Raw genomic sequence first — 21,904 nt, forward strand, 5'->3', positions numbered from 1 at the left:
TACACTACAAACAAGAAAAATACATTGGTCATTTTAAGAAACACCAAGATTTTGTGGAAGCATGTTTGCCAACTTTTTAGCAACTTTGTATGTTTATTTGAAAAGCTTGAAATTAAACTGCAAGTAGTTGAGCTAGTATACAGTTAGAGCCTCAAGCCAAACAGTAAAAAAATATAATGTCTTTTTATTATTATTATTGTCTAACAACCAAGTGTTCAAATGTTTTAAGTGAAGACCATGTGAAAAGGGATAGGGTTTAAATGAACTGTTGAATGCTTGTGAAGAAACAGGAGGGTTGTTTCAGTTGGCAGTCTGATAGTGGAAAGATCAGAGGACAAACACGGCAAACATCTCACAATCCATCTGTTCTTTACTGAAAAATTCAAATGACCAAAAATACTGTGCACTTTGGTAGGAACAATAGGTTCCTGTATTAACACGGAGTCAGGGTGCATGTGATGGAGAAACTGAAACAGTGTTGCTTCTCAGTGCATGTGCAGACCTTCACCAGACCGTCCATTCCCCAGATATCTTGTGTTAGGCTAATACTCCTAATAACCCCTCCCCTTGTCTCTGACCACTGTGAAGAAGTCTTCCTGTTTCCTCATCTCATTATTCAATGATGAATGTGAAAATCTTTGCGAAAAAGTAGTTAGTATGATACGCATGTATGTAATAATACACATTTAGCATAGAAGCATAGAAGGATAAAACCAACTTTTCTTTTTTGAGCCTCTCCTTATTTGTTACACGGTATAAATAATATGTAATCCTATTTAGAATGCTTTTTGTGCCTTTTACTCTGTGCAGACAGACTACCGCATCTCTATTAAAATAAAGCTTTGTTTAGAAATCTGTTTGGTTCCTTAGTGTGAGTTATGTAGAGCTATTGGGCATTAGAAATCATAGGTAGGTCTTCCAGCAACATGAAATAGCCTACATTTGTTCATGTTTTACTGTAACAAACATTTATATAACTTTTAAAACGGAAGTTGAACTGTGAAATCTGAGCGCAACTGTCAGATTGCACCTACAGTATGTGTGCACTCCTGTGACTGTAAAAAGCATGCACAGCATGGCGTCATGCCTTTCTGTAACACAGATATGAAGCCAAAATTCATCAAAATGAGAGATGACATACTTTCAAATTACAGCCAGATCCTGCACAGTAAGTGCTTTTGGGAGCCATAGCATGCATAGTAAACAGAATATGAGTCAGGTCTGCCAAGAACCAACCCATATCTGTTTAAATCTCCCCCAGTTTTTGCCCCCCCCAGTCTCCACTTTTTAAATGAGTGTACGCTGTCCATGCTTTTGACAGTCATTGATGCACATCTTTTTATCTTTGGTGTTGACTTGGCCTCTGAAGCACCTTGATGTTTTTGGCAGGGTCCACCACACAGCCCTTCTCTTCATAATGTGCCAGGAGGTCAGCCCAGAGCTCATTGCATCGTAGAAGGTCACGGTTACCTGTTGGTTTGGAAAAATTCGAGTGAGCGACTCTTCACAGTACTCCGCTCAAGGATGACAGTGACATCTTTCCCCCAAAAGTAGATCAGAGACATCTTTAAAAAAATTGCATACATTTTGGACTGCTTTTTAAAGTTGAAGATAGCTTGGACTTTTGGAGAAATCCCTGCATTTGTGAAGTTTCACATTTCACACACACGTGCATATACCTCACCTTTATCTCAAGATTCTTCCCATACATTTCTAAGTGTGCACAGACATCAGAGGAGCAAGATGAATCTTTGTAGGACAGTAACTCAATTTGAGAGGTCATGTTCTGTAATTACTGATTGAAATACAGTACTTTGTGCTGTCCCTAAGATATAGATTTCCTGGCATGTTCACCTTCAAACATCCTTTGCCTGTTAAGTCATGTCATGTGAGTGCATGCATTTACCCAGAATGCACAGGCCGTCCTGAGCCCGCGTGATGGCCACGTTCACCTGGTTGGGGTCAGTGATGAAGCCCAGGTGTTTTCCCTGCCAGGCTTTGCTGTAGCTGGGACGAGCCTGCAGCTCGGAAGGCTTACAGGAACGCACCGTAGAGAGGATGACATACGGCCACTCACTCCCTGCACACATACAGGGGCGACAGAGAGGGAGTGAATTAGTATGAGTGAATTAGTGAGAGTGAATTATTGATCAATGAAAAAAATGTTGTGTGTGTGCGCGTATATATATACACACACACACAAAAAAATTCATTGATATATACATATAGTATATATTGATACTAGTACAGTGAGATGTAATAGTCAAAGTTGTAAAAGAGTAATGTTGAGCTCACCTTGGCTCTTCGAGATGGTACATACAGTCACATTTTCGATGTCACTCTCTTTTAGCTTTTTATTGATTTGGGACACCTGTGCATTGTATGGTGTAAGAATGGCAATATTCTCTGGTAAAACCTTTGAGTCTTCTATCAGGAGTCTAGCTACCTGAACCTATATTGTCAGGAAACAAAATGGAAATTGGCCACAGAAATGTTCATGTTTCATGGGAGCAGATAATATTATAAGATAATATTTCACAGAGGTGGGTCACTGTATAATAACATATTATATCAGCGCAGATGAAAGTAATGTGAATGAATCTAATTTTTGAGAGCTTCTAAGCAGTTTCACAGGTCTTTATTTTGTTGGAAAATAGTAAATGTTAGGAACTAAAATTAATACATAAAATGTTCTTTGTAGGAAAGTGTGAAGTGGTGCAATGACTTTTTAATGTGCAATTCTTTCCTGTTTGCTAACTTACTGCTTGTGCAGCTTCCTCTAGGTTGGCTTTTGAGTTTTCATTCCCAGTGGTAGTTGAGACAATCAGACTATCTTCTGTCGCCTGGATATGGCCAAACACGATGGCCGTTGCTTTCAGGTTTTCTTTTAGCAGGTAGCACTGTTCCCTTTTTGCTCCTGTCTTTAGACGACCCTCATAAAACATAGCTGAGGGAAAGGCACAGATGGCCTCATGCTGATAAAAAGTACACAAGTTCAAATAATTGGTTACTGATGGTTGTGATGGCATAGAAAAAGGCTTACATCAGTATGTATTCAAACTGGGTTGGTCAGTGCTTTGATATTGATTCAGTGAAATGTAAGATGATTTCTGTGAGCAACCAGTGTTTTTGTTAAGATTGGTATATTAAATACCACAGTGGTAGTCTGTTGGTGTGTGAAAGTTAGAAAACAAAAATTGATAGTGTAGTATAGTACCATTCTGTACTGTGTGTCCAACATCAATGCTTTTTCCATGTATCGCTCCAACAAGGATCGCTTCATACCCATTTCTTTAACAGCAGCACATTCTACAATAGGCCGTAGCTGCTTATGATCACCTAGCAGAACAATCTGGCAAAGAACATTCATTAGCGTTATTTCTGTACATCGCGGAAATAAAAAGCAAACCTTCATGTGCTTCATTTTAGCATTCATTTATTCATCAACTATTTATAGAATGTGGATTAGCCCTACATGTAGTACATTTCCATGTAAAGACTTTCCGTGAAAGTGTCTGTGGAATTTACCTTTGGATTTTAATTATATTTTACCCTTTTTAATCTGAACGAACCTGTTCTGGTTTGTGAGAAACCAGTGGCATGAAGGCCTCGGGCTCTGTTGCCATGGCACACTCGTCTATGAGAATCTGACGGAAATCCATAGCCTCTATGAAGTTCGGGTTCAAGGCAGCTGCACAGGTGCATAGGATGACATCCTGCTTACGCAACTCATGCAGTTTAGCCTGCTTTTGGATGTCTTTATATCTGCAGAAAGACACATGAACAGTAGGTTAGGACGTCTTTCTTTATGTGCAGACAGACACGTAAACAGTAGGTACCTATAGGTTTGGATACAACATCTTGGCATTAGTCCATTTGAAGTCAGCCTCACCTCTCAAGGTCACTCTCCATGAGCAAACCTTTTTTGATATTCTCATCAAATGTTTTGATTTCTTCTGAAAATGGATTTGAGGTTTCTCTTATCTGATGCACCAGAGAGATCGGCCTGCAATAGATTCAGTGCTTCAGAAGACTACATTTATGTAAACTGATGAAATTAAATGCAAATGTTGATTTCTGTTGAGGGTCAGAAAAACATCAGGATTTTGGTATAACCAGTTCTTCATAGGCTTCATATGTTTCCATGCTAGGCTTATCCTAAATGCCTGCTCAAGTTTCTGGTTGCTGTGTCTATTGTCCTGGTCAACCTCCTCATAAGGTTATATGTGATAACCGCATTTTCAGATAGTGATTCAAATGCTCAAACCTGAGTTCCCCTTTGGGCTTCTCATCTCGAAGGGATTGCTTGCACAGCTTCAGTTCACTGCCCGGGTACGGAAACTCCAGAGTCTCCATCTGCTCACTGTAGACCCGCATCGGTTTCAGTACCCCCTTCCTGTGCAACTTCAGGAGCTGCTCTGTAGACACCATTGAAGCAGGTGTTGGCACATGAATGATGTGTGTGTGTACATGTATGTATATAAATGTATATATATATATACATATATGGGCCATTCTACCGAATTGGTGCAAAGTGTGGTCCCACAACAATAAAAACTATTTACAAAACAATTAAGTATTCAGACATAGATATTTACTAAGAATATGTTATGGTCTATTTAAACCCAAGACATTAATTGAGATAGGGATAAGCTAAATATATACAAAATCATCATTTATAGGGTACTTTCTATTGGGAAGTAGCTGTCCCTAACCCTGGCATCTAAATTTCAATGTCTGTAAATAACACTTTTTAGATTTTTTAGATTTTTTTCCAATGATGTAATTTCAAAGATCTTTACGATTAAGTTTAAACAGAACTTGGAAAATTTAGATTTATTGTGGGTTTTATTTAAAAAAAAAAAAAAAAACTACTCAAAAAATCATGTCCATAGTTTTCATGTCACTACCGAAACACAGGAGTTTTAGTCCATTGGCTGAGCCTGTTTTTTAGCCACACCCCTGTATTTTTAACCAGGCAGTGATACTGCATCCCTATCCCTCATGGCTGAATGTTAAGTAGCTAGATCCCATACTTTTGATATAAATGTTTTTCAAAGTCTGAAAATCAGTGTGTAGCCTTAAGAATTGTCACTACCGAACACATATTTTCTTCAATTAAGTAAACTAAGTTTAGTTAATTAAGTTTTTTGCAAAGTATTATGTTTGTTTGTGTGTACACCTCTTCAAAGATTTGTTTGCTAGCCATGTGCTTGCTAGAATAATTTATTCATGCTCAAAGTTAGCTAGAATTGTCACTACCGAAACAGTCACTACCGAAACAGTCACTACCAAAAACATATGGTAAAGTTTCGGTAGTGACATGATCGTTTCGGTAGTGACAAAATGGAATGGTAAGTAGTTCAATCCCATCATTTTGAAATAAATGTGTTATGTGGACTAAATAGTAAAGATGTAGATAATGCTGATTTCTATCTGAAATTGTTCAGGAGAGAAAGAATCATAAGACACCAAAATGCCAAAAGGAGAAAGTGGAGCAGAGAGGCTGAGAGAATACCGACAAAGAGTGAGGGATGACCCAGTAAAACACCAAGAATATTTAAGGAAGGAAAGAGAAAGAAATAAGAAACGAAAGGAAGAAGGAAAGTTGAAATGTATCAGTGATTTATCCAACAGGGAGCAAAAGAAGGTCAGAAAATCATGGAGGAAAAGACATTTGTTGTTTTTAATATTCCCAACCTAAAGCATGGTATGAGTTAAGATTAAGCAATAAGGTTGAGGAAATATGATACAACCTTGCAAACAAAATACTGTGGTCACTACCGAAACAGTGCAGTCACTACCGAAACACTGGATGTTTTGTAAAAAATATAGTATATTGAGTTATCAACTAAAATGTTATGATACTGATTGGTTTAATGTATGTTCAATTTCATCAATCATCAACTCTGGAATCAATATGATCAGTATTTTGCATTTTACAAAGAAATATTGCACTTAGATTTGGATGAATTGTATAAATTGAACTTTGAAATTTGGTAAAAAATTCATTTTTATTTATTTCATTGTGAAAACCTTCAAGAAATATTTGTAAAAATACTCTTCAGAGAAGGGAAGGAAACACAATCTGAACAGGTTAATAATAATATGTTTTTACTATAGTTATTACTATGTTTCGGTAGTGACAATTTTTGGGAGAGGAAAAACATTCCAACACATTCTGAAAATACAATATAAAAATTGACGGTTCATTTACTAGATATGTGTACTTTAGATATGGTACAATATATATACGGACAAAGTTTTGGAAATAAAAAATACAAATTTTCAAAATATTTCCAACCTGACTTTGCACCAATTCGGTAGAATGGCCCATATATGGCCATTTAAGCAGGTGATGGCACATTAATGAATAAAGGCACTCTGTGACATCTTCCACACACAGTGTGTGTGTGTGTGTGTACATATATATTTTCTGGCCATCAACATCTAGTTGCTTACAACTTACCGGCAACAATGTCCACTGACTTGTTGGAGGGCCCACAGTATAGAATCGCCCGTTTCTTCGGTGGGCTCTTACTGGTGTCCTTGTTTAGTTTAAACGTTGAGGCTGAGGTGGATCTGTCAACTTGTTGGTTCTTCCGGAAAAATTGAAAAACTATGTGGATTCCAACCACAGTTTTTCCAGTCCCTATGGGTTTCAACCAAGTATAAACACAGATACACTTTTCTGGCAATTGAGGTGGAAAAGTATATTACGCTGTAAATTAACCATTTATTTTGCACCATCACTATTTATATCAATATATTGTTTTACACTGGGTCCGTCTGCTGTTTGAGCCCAGTTGCTAGCGCCCTGGCTGAACTGCCAAGAGTATACAACAACATGTTAATATCTTAGTGGGTGTGCAGATGGCCGGTACCTGGTGGGCCTTGGATCACCGTGAATTGCCTCTGTAGTGCCTGCTTAACTGCATCCTCCTGGCTGGTGTTCAGGGTGGGCAGGCCCAGCTTTTTACCTTCGGTGGCAAGAGTCTTGCTACTTGTAGCTGCCACTGATTTGACTGCAGAAAATCACAACAAAAAGAAACCAAGTGACATTGGACATCCATAAGAACATTTGGGCATTGGCCTTCTGATCGGCACTTACAGTGATTCCACTATCAAGTCCGTGTGAGCTAGGACTATCTTCTGATCAACTGGGGCTAATGGCCTGAGGCCTCGAGCCGTTAGATCAAAACACTTTTGCATTTATACCACGACACAATATTGCCCTAAAACCCACCCATAATATGCCGCCTAGGTTTAATCGTCATTCATCCGCTCATTTCAGAAGCCAGTGGGAAGTTCAATTTGAGATGTCGTGTGTTAAAGTCTGGAGACCGAAGTGGCTGTTTGCTTCTGATCTTCGCTTTGTGGAATGTACAGTTAACACTCAACTGAAGCATATCCATAATAGGTAAACAGACTCCTCTATTCCTTAAAACTGTCATGTACCGAAATAGTTTACCAATCCATATCACAGGTAGTCTGAAGACGTGGCTCTAATTTAAGCCAGCTATAGGCACAGTTCACATTCGATACCAAGGTAGTCTAATTGATTACAAAAGTAAAGTTAACATTGGCCTGTGTGTAAAGCAGACCATGGCTCCAAGAGAATGCAGATCATTCATTGCAACTAACATCCATACATTTCTTGTTAATTTGAGCCAGCAGTGTTTTGCATTAAAATATATTGAGTTGTGGATCGTGACATGCACCGTGTCTATAGCCTGCCTGCGTCATGTAACACAACTAGGGCAAGTTCACTTTCTTTGAAATTGTGATACGACTTGGGTTGTAACGGATGTGTACCAAGGAAGACATGCAACTTGAAATTTTGTGGCTTTTATGCCCATCAACCGAGTCATAAAGGACATCTATCCAAAGCATTACAATCGCGTTGGTTGTTCAGTCTCCCCAACTTGATCAAGCTACCACGGCACATTTTTAATAGCCCAAATATTAAGCAGAGACCTTTTATATCCTGTTAAAGTTATTTAGTTGCGTATGCGTTATTTGATAGTGACTAGTTATCTTATTTTAGTGCTGTACCTCGCTAACCCCGCCTTTCACATTGACAGCGCCTCAAGCACCAGTTAGCCCTGCTTGTGTATCACAGTGCATGATGTCCTCACTGCAAAATGGCATGTTGAATTACATTAACTGAATATAAACAAATCACAATAACAACGCTTGAATTGTCCTGTATTGCAATTTGACATTTGAAAAAAAAATCCCACATCATTTATGATGCCTCAATTTTACTGCACTGCAATTCATTAGGGTTATACTGTATATGTCGACTGAAGACAAAATTCCAGCATTCAAAATAGTCAGTTTTTAAAGTTCTGTCTCCGTTATTCAGCAGTTAATATTCAATCCATTATTATTATTATTATTGTTCAGTTCATGTAATTCAACATGCCATTATCCATGGAGGATATCTGGCAATGTTATACTTCCATAGAAATTTCATGGTAAAATGATATACATGATTTCATTACATTGCAATACAATAACCATCCATTTACTTACCATTACTGGAGTGGATGGTTGAATTGCCAACAGCAATGCTTTTTACCAGCTGATTAGCGCGTTTCAACTTGGTAACTGCATGTTCTCGAAGTCTGCAATAACATCACATTGAAACAGTTGTAGAGCTCACACTCACCTATCAAAAGTAATTTTGGAAAAATATCCTATACCCTACATATGAATTCAAGGCTACACATTTTAGCCCGTTATGATGGTACTTACACATAAGGGATTTTTTTGGGAATCACCTCCACAGTGAATTGTGTATGTTTGAAAAAGACCTGTGGTGGGGTGTAGTTCATAGAGTGATGATTGATGTAAAAATTAACTTGAATGTAAGGCGGCTTTGGATCATCCTTTTTTTTCTTTTTGGGTCTAGAGGCCACTCCATGGGCTACCCATGTAAAAGGCAGTGGATCTGGCAGAGGAAGGTCCTTTAATGTCTCGCCATTGCTCCCTTCAGTCTCCTCATCTGCATGCTGGTCCCGGAGTCGGATGCACAGGAAACAGTTTGTGAGGTCAAACTCTAATTTCCACTGCTTTTTCTGTGTCTGCGAGACACGGAAATACCCTTTCAGGTCATCTTTTTTCACTGTCCATGTTAATTCAACACCCTCCAATATTATACTGTTGTTTTCCTCTAAAGCATTGTGAGCAGTATCCATTTTACAAAGACGCCCCCATACCTCTTGGTACTCCTTGTAGTCTTCATATTCTGACTTTGATGGAGAAAGCGCCAATTTTGAGAAGCACGTGGTGGGCCTTTTTGAGTGCTCCAAACAGACCTCAAACTCTGGGCTAATATTCATCAGGTGTACCTCAGGGGTTCGACCTGGGCCCATTCCAATTTGCACTGGAAGGACCTTCCCCAACCTGAGTTCCAGAGTGAACTGTTTGAAGTGGAGTTTATCCGTTTCATCATCGTTTCCCTCCCTTTCAACATCCACTGGAACTGACCTGATGTCCTGCAGACACTGTGCAGTTTCATCCCAATTCTGATTTTGCACAGCACTCATCATCTTTTGCCAGGTACCCATAGCAATGCAAGTGCTGTATTTGCTGCCCAGCGTCTTTGCTGGATTCTTTTCTGTATTTGTGAAGGAGTACACTCTTTTCTTCCAGTGTAGTGTTATGGTATGGCGCAGCTCATTGTACTTGGGCTGATCCACCACTTTTAAATGCCGGTACATTATGGAAAGATCCTCTAATAATGGTTTTAGAGGAAAACATATCCAGAAATCATGCCCGTTTGGGTCAAGTTTGTCAACAACAGCCATGTGTACCTCATGCTGTTTGTTTAGCTGAGTTAGCATTTGCTCATCTAGGATGTACTCTGAGGCCTGGTCACAGTCATTCATAGCACAAAGCTGGTCAATCTCAGCCTGTGTGTAGCTTGCATCTCGAGTCTCTCCATGAAGGACATAGTGCAAAAGCCTCTGCAGGATGATGTCAAAATAGCGCCTCATGGGGGCGGATGCCCTGGTGTAAGAATCCAGCTGCAGGTCAAAGTGGCCCATCCTGGATTTCAACGTGGAGCAGGATCGCAGCATTATAGCTGGGCTGAGCATTTCTCTGAAATCTCTCACCATAGGTATCAGAGTTGGGTGGATGTCATCAGAGGCCATCAGCTGCACTAGAGTGAGGTGGTCTCTGTTCTCTGTTGCTGTCTCCAGATTCTTCAGAACAGCATTAAAGACCTCAAACTCCTCTGGAAGGGAGGGATGGCTCTTCGTGTCAAAACTTGCACTATGAACCAAGTCCTCTTGGTCACTTTCATCACTGTGCTTTTGATCGCTCTCGTCATTTTCTCCCTGGTGACTCTCAACACTATCTTCTTCACTTGCATCTTGATCTTCTCTTGCATCTTGATAATCCTCCTCCTCATCATCGTCTATGGTCTCTTCTGGTTCCTCCAGATTTCCAGTACACATCTCGTGATACGATTCTTCTGTGGGAATGGCTTGGGACAGGAAAGGAGAGAGGGGTATTAAAGCCTGATGTTTCTGTTTAAACACGAGAAGACGATCAGGGTCAGGTGGACCGTGGCACCTCAGTGGGGTGAGGTCTCGAGTCAAGGGAGAAGCGATGAGATAGTCAGCCACCGCACTGTTGTACATGTTCATGAGTTCCTCCACCATGTGGTGTGACCTGTCATTGTTGTGTTGTACTCGACTCATGCCTCCGGCCAGCCTGGCCTTTCTGTGCATCTCGGAGAAACGATAAGCCACAATCACGCAGTCCTCAACAGATGAGAATCTAAGAGGCTCAGTCTCTCTGGAAAGGTGTCCTTGAATGATTTTCTCTGCATCTTGGTAGGACAGCTTATAATCTGATTTTATATGGGATAGAGCAAAAGGACTCTCCACTATTTCGTTTGTTTGCTTATTTACAGATACTACCAGGGATATAGCGTTGCGTCTTTGTCCATAACGTAAACTTAAATAATTGTAGCTAAGATCTTGGTCAATCATGTAGGCTGGTTTATCTTTGTAAAATGTCTCTCCTTGATTTCTGGCAAATTGATCGACTTCACTGTCTTTGGGAACCAAACTTGCCACATCTGTGACATGAACTGCGATCTGAAAGGTTTCTCCCTGGTCAGTCACGCTAATGGCATCATCTAGGTCCTCAGCTCCTGAGGGGTCGATGGTAAAGGTAAGGCAATCACAGAAATCCTCCCTCTTAGTGGAGTCAGTTTTTGTTTCCTCTGGTTTGAAGGATGGAGGCCTCTCTTTAAGGCCATACTCAGTGTCTAGTGCAGCCTTCAGTCCCTTTCCATCTAGTGGCAGGACTTGGGTAACCACTCCAAGAGGATAATAACTTTTATCTTCCCATTTCAGAACATTGACAAGAAAGAGGTCAGTTGGGTTTGCCTCAAGAACCTCCTTTCGAACCCATTGTCCTTGATCAAGCTCACAAGTTTCTACAGAGTTGAGGGTCTTTATTTTTTTTTTTGGCCTAAGCACGCGTATCCTTGTCATGGCTTTTCTGATTGGGCTCATCAAGCTAGGATCGCCCTCCACCATCTTGCAGATGAAGGAAGGGAGAGTCTCCCCTCTATCCATCACTCCCACTACCCTCCCAGTCCTCATGTCTTCCTCTCTGCTTAATATCTTCACACACACTGTCTCCCCAGGAAAAGCCCTGCAGAGATTGTCCCGGCCATTGATTATAATGGGCAGAGTTGGCTCATCAAAGGGAATGGCATGTCCATAATTATGTTGTTGTAGTACCAACTTGCAGCGTTTGTAGTCATGAGGATTGGTTGTCAAGAGTTCCTGCATATCTCCTTGTCTGAAGTTCTGGTCAGACTCCACAATATCCAAATCTGAGTATAACATCCTGTAGGTAGCATCAGAAATGATTAAGCCAAATCTTTGAAACAACAGAAGCATGAATACAATCACACACACACATACTACAGGTTGCCTGATAATTGTACAGCAGCCACAGGATAAAGTGCCTTAATATAACAGTTGAAATGCAATAGTAATACAATTTGAAGGCAATGTTTGACACTGACAATTAAGCCCAATTACCTCTTGCTGCAAATATTTCCAGAACCCCCCAGTGATGCTGCTGTGGGCTCTGTGCTTCTGCACCCCGCAAGGCTTTTAGTTCACACCTACAACATAAATATTTTCATTTATGAACACATGAATATAACGTAATATAACTCATTTACACATGAATTACACTAAACTAAGATGCAGCGTGTTTTGCCCTCCATAAGCATATCTAACCAAGAAGTAAAAGCTATTTTACTCTAAGGGCATTTACTGATATTTCAGTTGCTGTACGATTCCTCATCACCCCGGTTGGCAGAGCATTTTGGTAAGTACTATTTTAATTATAGTGCTTATCTGATCTTGGGAAATATAGGCAGGAGACTGTAGTCATATTCTAACAGGCAAACCCCTGTGTAGAAATAGACAACTCTGGCTTCTTTGAAAGCTCTATTTCGGGTGTTTTTGTCAGAAACTGGAGTAACTCTCCCTGTTCTGCAAAACACCCTATTCGGGTCTTATCAGACTCTATGCGGGCTCCATGAGTGAGCTCTATTCGGGCATTTGGTCCAAGGCGGACTGAGCTGTTGTTGGACATTTGCTTGTGTTTCTATCCACTCAGATATTTAATCCCAAGAGATTATAAATGCTTATAAGTGGTCATAACGGGTGTTTAAAAGAGGATCTTCAGCTTTAGAATTTTAATTTAGAAATTGTTCTAAGTTAATTTGTAAATTGTTTAAGTTAAATTGTGGAGACCAGTCCTTTGCAATGACCAGTCAGGATTCATGTAAATAGGGTTCCTTTGAATGTCCAGATTGCTATGGCCATATGATAAGAGGCATAAAAAAGTTAAATCAATGACAATAAGAGAAAGCGATACTCCCACTTTCTCATTAGTACATGGATACAGTATTCACAAGGCTTTTTGTAAAGTGGCACAATTTCAGAATTGCTTTACAATCTGATGTTTATGTCAATATCTATACACACAGTGCTTACACATACCAATTAACTCATACTTGAGGACCAGTATAGAAGAGCTGTATTTTCCCACAGCGGGTGACCCTGATGGCCCATTAGGCTGAAGTGATCAGACGCTAGCCAGTTAGCAGGAGTGGAGACTTTAAAAATGTTTGGGCCTACAAATGATTTATTATTCTGAGATAAGATCATTGGGCCTCATTCTCGAACGCAGTTAAGAAGAATTTAAGAGGAATTTAAGAGGAATTTAAGAGGAATTGGATTTAGGACAACATTCGGCATTCATGAAAGTTCTCTCATCTGGGATTTGCTCTGAACTTCAGAAGACTTTCCGAACTCGAAATAGCAGTCGTAACTCGGCCAGAGTTTTCTCAAATGCGATTCCTTAAAAAACCACAAGATGGCCCCGTGGGCCATCTTGTGGTTTTTTGAGGAATCGCATTTAAGAAAACTCTCCGTGTTAATTAATTTGTGAGAAATCGTTGGTGATTGCGTTCACATCAACTCTACAGATCCTCGGATTAAAGTATCATTAACAATTACGTTTCACATGTAGACCTATAGTCATGATTCTACGAGGCACCGTGATGTCATAAAATAAATAAAAGGACTACACCGGAATGCTGCGCTCGTCTAGTGAGCGTCGTTTGGCACTGCCGTCTGTGCAAGTACGGCAATCCAGAATTTTCAAGAAGTTCCACGTTGGTGGAACGAACTGCCTAGCACTACCAGAGCAGGCGCGTCCCTCTCTACCTTTAAGAAGCTTTTGAAGACCCAACTCTTCAGAGAGCACCTCCCTTCCTAACTGGCACTTCGACTAGTGCTTAACTTGCACTTATAGCAGTTACATTCCTGCACTTCGTTTTTATTTCCTATTTCGTTTTTCTATTTCTTATGTAAAGTAGTATTTATTGTTACACTAGGTCTCTATTGCTCGTAGCTTGACTGTTCTATCCCTTGTACGTCGCTTTGGACAAAAGTGTCTGCTAAATGACTAAATGTAATGTACACGAAACCGCTTTGACATGACTCGTTTACGAGTTGCTTTCGTGTAGATTCGGTCGATTCCGACTGCACACGTCACTACGGTTGCGTGCCCTTATAAGGAGCTGGCAGGGCGTGTATGTATGCAAATTCAGGAGCACGAGAACGCGCTTTCAATTTAAGAAAACTCTTCCGGGGGAGCACAGCCCAGAAAACTTCTGCTGCGTAGGACCGCATTTTCAAGCGTGCATGAATTTGGCGGATGTCTTTTGCTTACGTTGTTTTTCCGAAGCCCGTAAGAAACATTTCAGAAGAAACTTCAGAAAATGTTCGAGAATGAGGGCCATTGTATGCTGTGTTACAATTACGAGTAATTGTAAACATATTTTTACGGAACAGAGTGTTCGTCTTGATTGTATGTGTTTAAGGTACATGGATACATTCTAGTCTGTGCTAGTTTGGAAAATAAGATACCTTTTTCGGAAACCATACGTATAATTGTCTGGGTAATGATCTTACAGCAGCAAATGCCTGCTGTTAGATCAAAAAGCGGGAGGAGCTGAGCTTCAGAGTGAATTGAAAATCAGAACTACAGATAACACTGATAACACTCTCTTGTAAAAAGTTAATCAGTTGCAGGATTTACAAAAGACTTATCCTACTACTAATGCGTATCTTAATAAGATGATAACTCCAGAATGTGCTTTCCCAAAACAGGCCCGGCTGAATTTCCTTGGAAAGAGATCTGACTTTATGATCCAAGGGCGTTGAATTAATCATGGAAAAAAAAAAAAAAAAAAAAAAAAAAAAAAAATTAAGTTCCACTGGAATCTGAATGAGAAAAGGACCTTATGAGATAATTCTGTAACTAAAACATCTTGCTTCCTTTCTTTAGGCATGGACACCTTTGTCTCCTGAGCAAGCGAAAGAGTGCATGTGTGTCTGTGTGTGTGCCGGCCGGCTGTATTCTAAGTGAGAATACATTTGACCACTGACTATTTTTTTTTAGGGGAAACTGTTTGAATTAGAAAGGTTTAAAAGCTTTCCATTTCCTTCAATCATTCCATTTCTTTCAAAGGATTTGATGTGTTTATTATGCTAACAGAAACAATTAGCTTCCTGTCTTATGGAGATGGCCGACACCATTGCGCTTATTTTGGTCACAGATAAAACCTGTTGCCCTGGATTAACTGTTTATCGAAGATCTCTTTTCAGATTTCAGGAAGTTGGATAACACCCAACACCTGGATGAATAGGCCTCTAGCTCATCGTCAAAAGGGGGAGGAGCAGGACCATTTCGAATTTAAACAGCATCATCAGCCATCGACACATCAACACAGCTTTGCCTGACGCCTGGAAATGCAACAACAACTGGAACGGCTGCCCCACCCCCTCCCAAGGAGCTTTGACGAAACACCTTAAATGAGAAAGGCATATCTTAGCATATCTGGAAATTGCAGAGGGCAGAATAACCCCATATGGATCCTTAAGGCCCAGACAGTCTACCCTGGCCTTTAGTATAGACAAAGCACTACACACATCACGGAGGCGAAGAACTGAAACAAGCCAAGCGTCACCAGACACACACACACACACACACACACACACACACACACACACACACACACACAGAGAGACACACACACACACACACACACACACACACACACACACACACACACAGAGACAAACTCACGTGTGTCAACAATGTGAACACACACACACACACTCAAGTGTATCAACAGTCAACCCACATTCCTATTAAGTTCATATTACACCTGGTATCATCAGTACCCAGAGAGGACATTTTGTTGTAATACTGTTATTGTTATGGCTCTCCCATGATCTGTGATCTTCCGTACCATCTAACAAGGCCTACGCAAATACAGCAGGTTACACATTTCTGGGAAACTGGATAAAACTATTGTTCATTCCGAATACTTTCAGTTTATTTTAGTTTGTCTTATAGTCATCATGTGTCTACGTTTTTTCCTTGTTCTCACTGTTTTTATTTCATTTCCCTGATGGTTACCATAGACATGTACCTATTACTTCTGTTTTCATCGGGATGCTCTAGCGGCTGAGAAACAGGATGGTTATCAAGCAAAAGTTGACTCTGATCTTACAGCAATGATTTATGTCCAAGACAGAAAGTGTTGGTAAGGGGGACTGAGGGATCAGATTCTAAGGTTCAGAGTTAATAATGATGTAAAATATTCAATAATTCAATGCATCTTATATCTAGTTGTAATTGTTGCTTTTATTTGGACTTGGAGTGGATTTGGATTTGGAGTCTCCAACATCAGTATCTGTACAAACAGAAAAAGGAAACTAACCCATATATACCTGCTTACCGTGCCCATATGCCTACAGTGACACACAGAGAAACTGTGAGCCTGTACAGGGTAGCAGAACTAATGTTGTCATGGATTCAGTATCCTCATTCCTTTCAGTAAACTCAGCAACAGCAACAGGAGTGACAAGTTATTGACAGTTCACAGGAAATGAAACTTAGCCACAACTCTTATCTTTATATCATATATTCAAAGTCATATGTTCCGTAATGGGTTTATGAGTTACTAACTTGATGCAATACGATTCTTATCAGTGTTAGATGAGAACATTCCCCTTGAACTTTTCTTATAAACTGAGCTAAGATACATTGAGACATAACCTGTAAGTTTGAACTATGTAGGACATTGACAGACACCAATACTCATCACTCGAGTCGTGACATTCATATGTGTCTCAACTGTTAAGTCACCATTTCAGAATATATGATGATATGACAGGAAGAAATTAGAGGTCATATTTAATACAATGTAGACAACACAGTGTGATTTGTTTTCTTAATTTTGCTAGTCTGACACCAGTGACATATTTCATTTTTAATTAATTTAATGTATTAATTGAATATCATATTTAATACCGTCTAGACAGCAGGACATCTGCGAATTGCTACTGGTAAAATATGTGTTTAATATGGGTGATAAGAATGCCAGAAAATACATGCTATGGAATCACTTACCTTTCAAGAGACAACCATCAAACGGTGGAAGGTAAATGAACAAACACAGCTGAAGGATGGAATAATGAAACCACTCGATTTCAGCATTCACTGCTCAGCTGTTCCATTGCCTGGAAACACTGCCAGATGAACCTCTGGAGAACAACTCTCAAGAGGCAGAAGACATCCTGCTGCCAGTACATCACTGAACCAAACAAACACACTTGAAACGTTGCTGCATGTTAACCAATGAATACAGCTGCAGATCAGCCTTTTAACACACCTCAGTTGGCCCATTCAATCAGCAGTGACACTCAGCACCCTTGTATCTGTATACTGATGAAAGCTGTTTTAGTTTGAGTTAATAACTGACCGTAAGCCTGACTGGCATACCTTTGTTAGACACTCCTGTGGGAGTGTCAAAAACCATGTCTGTGTAACAGCCGTCACTCAATAACAAAGCACATTGGTTTGACATTTCAATACGTAAGCCACACCTACATATGAAGTTACTAAGAAAAGAACTGCCTGTCAGTGTGTGGGCATGCATGTCGTAGTGTTTCAGTCTTTAATGTCATGCTCACCTGGCTCTTGGTGGAGCAACATGAAGGGGGAGACCACACCAAAGAATACTTAAGTACAGAAAAGTATTCGATAACTAAAGTAAATACAAAAAGATGACAGAAAGAGCACACAAACCAATCAAGTAAAAAAAAGTTATTTGGGTTATATTTGAACCACTCAAATATATGCAAATTAAGTCAATTGGTTTGGTTTTTCCGCGCAGAGAACAGGAACCCCAGGTTTATCTGGATCATCGGAACATTGGGAACTGAGGCAGCAAGGGCAGAAGGCAGAGGCCTGAAGGCATTCAGCTACTTTCTGCTCCTTGAAAAGATGTCCGCATTAATCATGGCATAGTTTGAGGATACACCCCTGTAATCATATTACACCCCTCCCTCCCTCCCGTGCAACATGTTGCTGCTGATAATATTAATTTCTCAGTCTGAGTCACTATTTTTGTCCCAGTTACAGTTTGTACAGTTTACAGGTCTGTGAAGTTTGAAATTACTTAGTGGAGATGTACTTAGATATACTCAGTGGTACTGGTCTCTTTTTACTTTCCCTCTTAAGAGCCTCCCAGTGCAGGATACCATAGCTTAAAGATCGATGACAGGTCATGTCATTCTGACATATTATTTGATGTATCGCAGCTAACTACTTTCTCATTTCTAATTAGGACTCTTCATGATTCAGGCACATATAGTATAGTATAATACCAAGTGCTGTATTGTTTAGCTCATGACTGGGTTTCATTAGTCTGATTTCATCTCTGTCCTTACACAACCATGAGCTTAGAGTTCATGAATGCAGTTTTTCCTGGTCCATGATCATGCAGGCATACATTGGAATGTGGCATGTTGATCTGTAACTTAGCCAAACAATTTCCAAAAGCCCAGCCAATGCAGACATTGATGAAAATCTGTGACTCAATGCTTGACTTGAAAAGTAGCTTCATATGTGATGTTCTTTGTAATGGGTTTCCTTTTTTTAATCTGTTAGTCTGACTCCAGTGACTTGGGATATAATTAAAAAATATCTGAGAAGAATTATAGAAAAATACATTGTATTTCTGATACAACATAACAATACAATATCCATAAAAAGGGTCAATTTGAATTGTGTCTTACACCTGTGCCCCTCCACAGTGGAGACATGTCCTTTTAACAGGATATTTAGCAATCTACCACTATGGCAGTGACAGGCCCTGCAGGGGGCACCACTTGGGTAGACATGAAAGTAACGGCATATAACAGGCAAAATCAAAATGGGAGACATTAAAGAAAAGGCATATCCCCCTTGGAACCAAGAACAATTTATCTGTTAGTCTGACACCAGTGACTTGGGTCAAAATGAAAAAATGTCTGAGTAGGATTATAGACAAATACATTTTAATGTATTTCTGATATAACATGACAAAAAAAACTAAACAATGTTACAAGAAGAGAAGACTACATACAATGTCCATAAAAAGGGTCAATTTGAATTGTGACTTACACCTGTGCCCCTCCACAGTGGATACATGGCCTTTTGTAACTGGCCCTGCAGGGGGCACTACTTGGGTAGACATTAAAGTAAAGGCATATAACAGGCAAGATCAAAATGGAAAACAATTGTACAAAAATGTTCCACTTTCAATTACAATTACTACTGTATGTAGTTCTGGTATTCACTCACCACAGGAAAGTTTAAATTAAGAATTAAATTTACCAAAGAAACACGAATCTATATTTTGCGTTCTTCTTCTTCTTCTTATGAACCCAATCAGAAGTACCACCATAGTACACCAAGTCACAATCACAAACATACCTATTGGTAGAGGCCGTCTCACTTCAAGAACAATTTCTGTCACGGTAGACTCCATGAGGTCCTCCACTCTATATGTACCTTCATCACTCTTAGTCAAATCTTTCAGAGTTAAATACCCCTGGTGCACGGCAGTACGTTCTCGTACATTCTCGACACACTTTGCACCAGTCCCCCTGATTTTGCAAACCTTTCTTTTATCACCTATTTTTCCGGTGAGGAGAAGGATTTCAACGTCGTCTGTAGAAACAAAAAAGATAAAAGAATCTCCTGTGTAATGCAACACACGTTGACGATATCCATGGGATAGGCCTGAATAGGAAAGAAGGAATTTCAATAACTATCAACAACAGTTAACTGCAAAACCAAGTATTGTTTTGAATGTGTTGGTATACCGAATACTAGTCATATGCATAATTACCTTTAATTACGTGGACTTTAACAGAGTTCAAAATCTTTCCTTGATTCTTTTCAGTGAAACATTCATAGTTTCCTTCATCAGTCATTTCAATGTTTTTTATCACCATAGAGAAGTCTCCTTTGCGAATCTCATCCAGAAAGATGTTTGCTCTGTAACCAATTTCTTGGTCATGATGTGTGGTTCCTTCGGTTAGGTTCAGCACCACCTTACCATCTTTCTTCCACTGGACATTGAATTTGTCAGAAGCCAGTTGTCTGTTGTTGAGGCCATAGCATGGCAAAGTAACTGTGCCTCTTTCAATGACGTCTACTTCTTTAGGGGGTAACACTTGTTTGAGAAAAACAGTATGAAATACAGTGTGAAATATAATGCTATTTGTTTACTTTTACTATCCCAGGAACCCAACATCATTAGAAAGGCATAACAACATCCCCTATAAACTCACCAGTGACTTCCAAATTCCATGTCCTTATCAAGTCTGTTCCATGGAAACAACTGTATGTATCAGTGTCACTGAAAACAGTGGGATTGATGTGAAGAGTGAACCAAAACTCACTATCCACAATTTCAAAACGTACTCTATTCTCAAACCCAAGGCCATAGTTAAGATGTCCTTTAGAGAAATTAGCCACCAACTGATACTGGGTCTTCCACATGATCTCCAGCTCATCGTGTAAGCTGCCTTTTCCATCACAATGAAGAGAGGCTGGCCTTCCAAGTACGACTTTCTTCAAGAGAGGTTCACCAGCTACAGAAGAGAACACTGAAAGAAAAAAGAACATTCTTTCCTTTCACTTTCAATTGACAAGAAAAATACTTCAAATTGACATATCCTAAGCAACAAGGGCATCGTTACATTTCGGGCCGTCTGAAAACAGTCACACTTTATTGTCTACCTCTCAAACATTGCCTGGCATGCCACAACAGCGCCAATAAATCCCCTTTGCAACACCCCAAGAAATTCACCATTCGCCATCTTGTAACTCACCTGATATTAAAATACATGCTTCCACCGCTGATAGCCGAAGTGCCATTTTTCTAACAGCCTGGAGTAGGCTACCCGGCAATTAGTCTGTTTCCCGTAAATTGTCTTAAAGAAATAACGTGACGTAGATATCCGATCTTTCGTGCCAAACTTTGGCCTCTGTAAAAATCTACATTAAAAAGTACACAGCCTAATACTGCTTTCTCATTGTTTTGACGTGCTGACAGAACGGGCTCCCGAATTTTACTTTCGTTTAGACTGCGGAAGAACAACGATTGCAGATTCCAGATTATTTCCGCCCAAACAGCCATTCTTCACGCTCTTTACATCCATTAGATTTTCACCCATACAAATATTCACGGGTACAATACAACCCAAAGTTAAAACTCAAAAGAAAATATGCAAATCAATATCTTTAAACTCATCTACGCGTATGTTTCATCCGCTGGCTTACAGCTATGGGGAAAGCTTAACCTTCTCTAGACAGATAGACTGCGTAATATAACCGCATCATTAGAGAGTGAGCAAGAATTAAGTGAAATAAAACACTTCCCGTTCCAAGAAAAGTGTGTTATCTTGAATGATTACATTTCTGGCAACAATAGACGAAAAACTTTGTTGTATATCTTATACTGAGTGAAAATGTCAGGAACTATAGTTTGTGGATGTGGCGACAGGCGACTGCAGACTGATAGTATGTGAAACAACACCTGCGGTTTTGAGACCTCTAGAAGAGTGTGACCTTGTAGTCGATATATTCTGCTAGATTTGAACATTTTGTGAAATGTACATGAATAAATAAGCAACAACATGAGCTTTACTGTATAACTGTTCTTGACTAAATAAATATGTATGTACATAAAAATGTTAGATTATTAGATGAGGGCAAGAATAGGTTTAATACAATACAAAATGTAGAGTAAATGCTACAAATAGGCCTACAAGTATCAACATTTACAGTAGGGTATCTGTAGTTAACGCGAACATGAAATAGGCTTGAATCTGCTGAGTAACGGTGTCGTGAGTTGAGTATGTCTTTATTTATAGTTTACGGGTCACGCGAATTGACAGAGCTCAGATTCATAAAATGACAGCTTGAAATGAAAACACTT

The 21,904-nt window shown here is 39.7% G+C and overlaps 2 protein-coding genes and 1 long non-coding RNA gene across 4 annotated transcripts; all 3 read right to left on the bottom strand.

Annotated features, from left to right (window-relative positions):
• Nucleotides 1-1,286: 1,286 nt before the first annotated feature.
• Nucleotides 1,287-11,879, bottom strand: LOC105899833 (helicase with zinc finger domain 2-like). Its single transcript, XM_042707974.1, has 12 exons — nucleotides 8,761-11,879; nucleotides 8,539-8,630; nucleotides 6,885-7,025; nucleotides 6,470-6,652; nucleotides 4,268-4,418; nucleotides 3,893-4,006; nucleotides 3,573-3,765; nucleotides 3,218-3,352; nucleotides 2,763-2,975; nucleotides 2,296-2,452; nucleotides 1,907-2,080; nucleotides 1,287-1,470 (listed from the first exon to the last, which is right to left on the bottom strand). The coding sequence occupies exons 1-12, from the start codon at nucleotides 11,877-11,879 to the stop codon at nucleotides 1,340-1,342; spliced, it is 4,803 nt and encodes a 1,600-aa protein (XP_042563908.1). The 3' UTR covers nucleotides 1,287-1,339.
• Nucleotides 11,880-11,917: 38 nt separating this feature from the next.
• On the bottom strand, nucleotides 11,918-18,269 carry LOC116220786. Of its 2 annotated transcripts, none has more exons than XR_004163863.2 (3): nucleotides 17,604-18,269; nucleotides 17,041-17,224; nucleotides 11,918-12,163 (listed from the first exon to the last, which is right to left on the bottom strand). It is a non-coding gene; the product is annotated as an uncharacterized LOC116220786 (long non-coding RNA). The 2 variants fall into 2 exon arrangements; XR_004163862.2 differs by having other exon boundaries at nucleotides 17,303-18,269.
• Nucleotides 18,270-18,629: 360 nt separating this feature from the next.
• LOC105899843 lies at nucleotides 18,630-21,297 on the bottom strand. The gene is made up of 4 exons (XM_031569030.2): nucleotides 20,796-21,297; nucleotides 20,253-20,570; nucleotides 19,808-20,134; nucleotides 18,630-19,698 (listed from the first exon to the last, which is right to left on the bottom strand). The coding sequence occupies exons 1-4, from the start codon at nucleotides 20,839-20,841 to the stop codon at nucleotides 19,274-19,276; spliced, it is 1,116 nt and encodes a 371-aa protein (XP_031424890.1). The 5' UTR covers nucleotides 20,842-21,297; the 3' UTR covers nucleotides 18,630-19,273.
• Between the last annotated feature and the right edge of the window lie 607 nt (nucleotides 21,298-21,904).

The sequence above is a fragment of the Clupea harengus genome, chromosome 6 (genome assembly GCF_900700415.2).
Source record: "Clupea harengus chromosome 6, Ch_v2.0.2, whole genome shotgun sequence".
In the NCBI taxonomy this organism is placed as follows: domain Eukaryota; kingdom Metazoa; phylum Chordata; class Actinopteri; order Clupeiformes; family Clupeidae; genus Clupea; species Clupea harengus.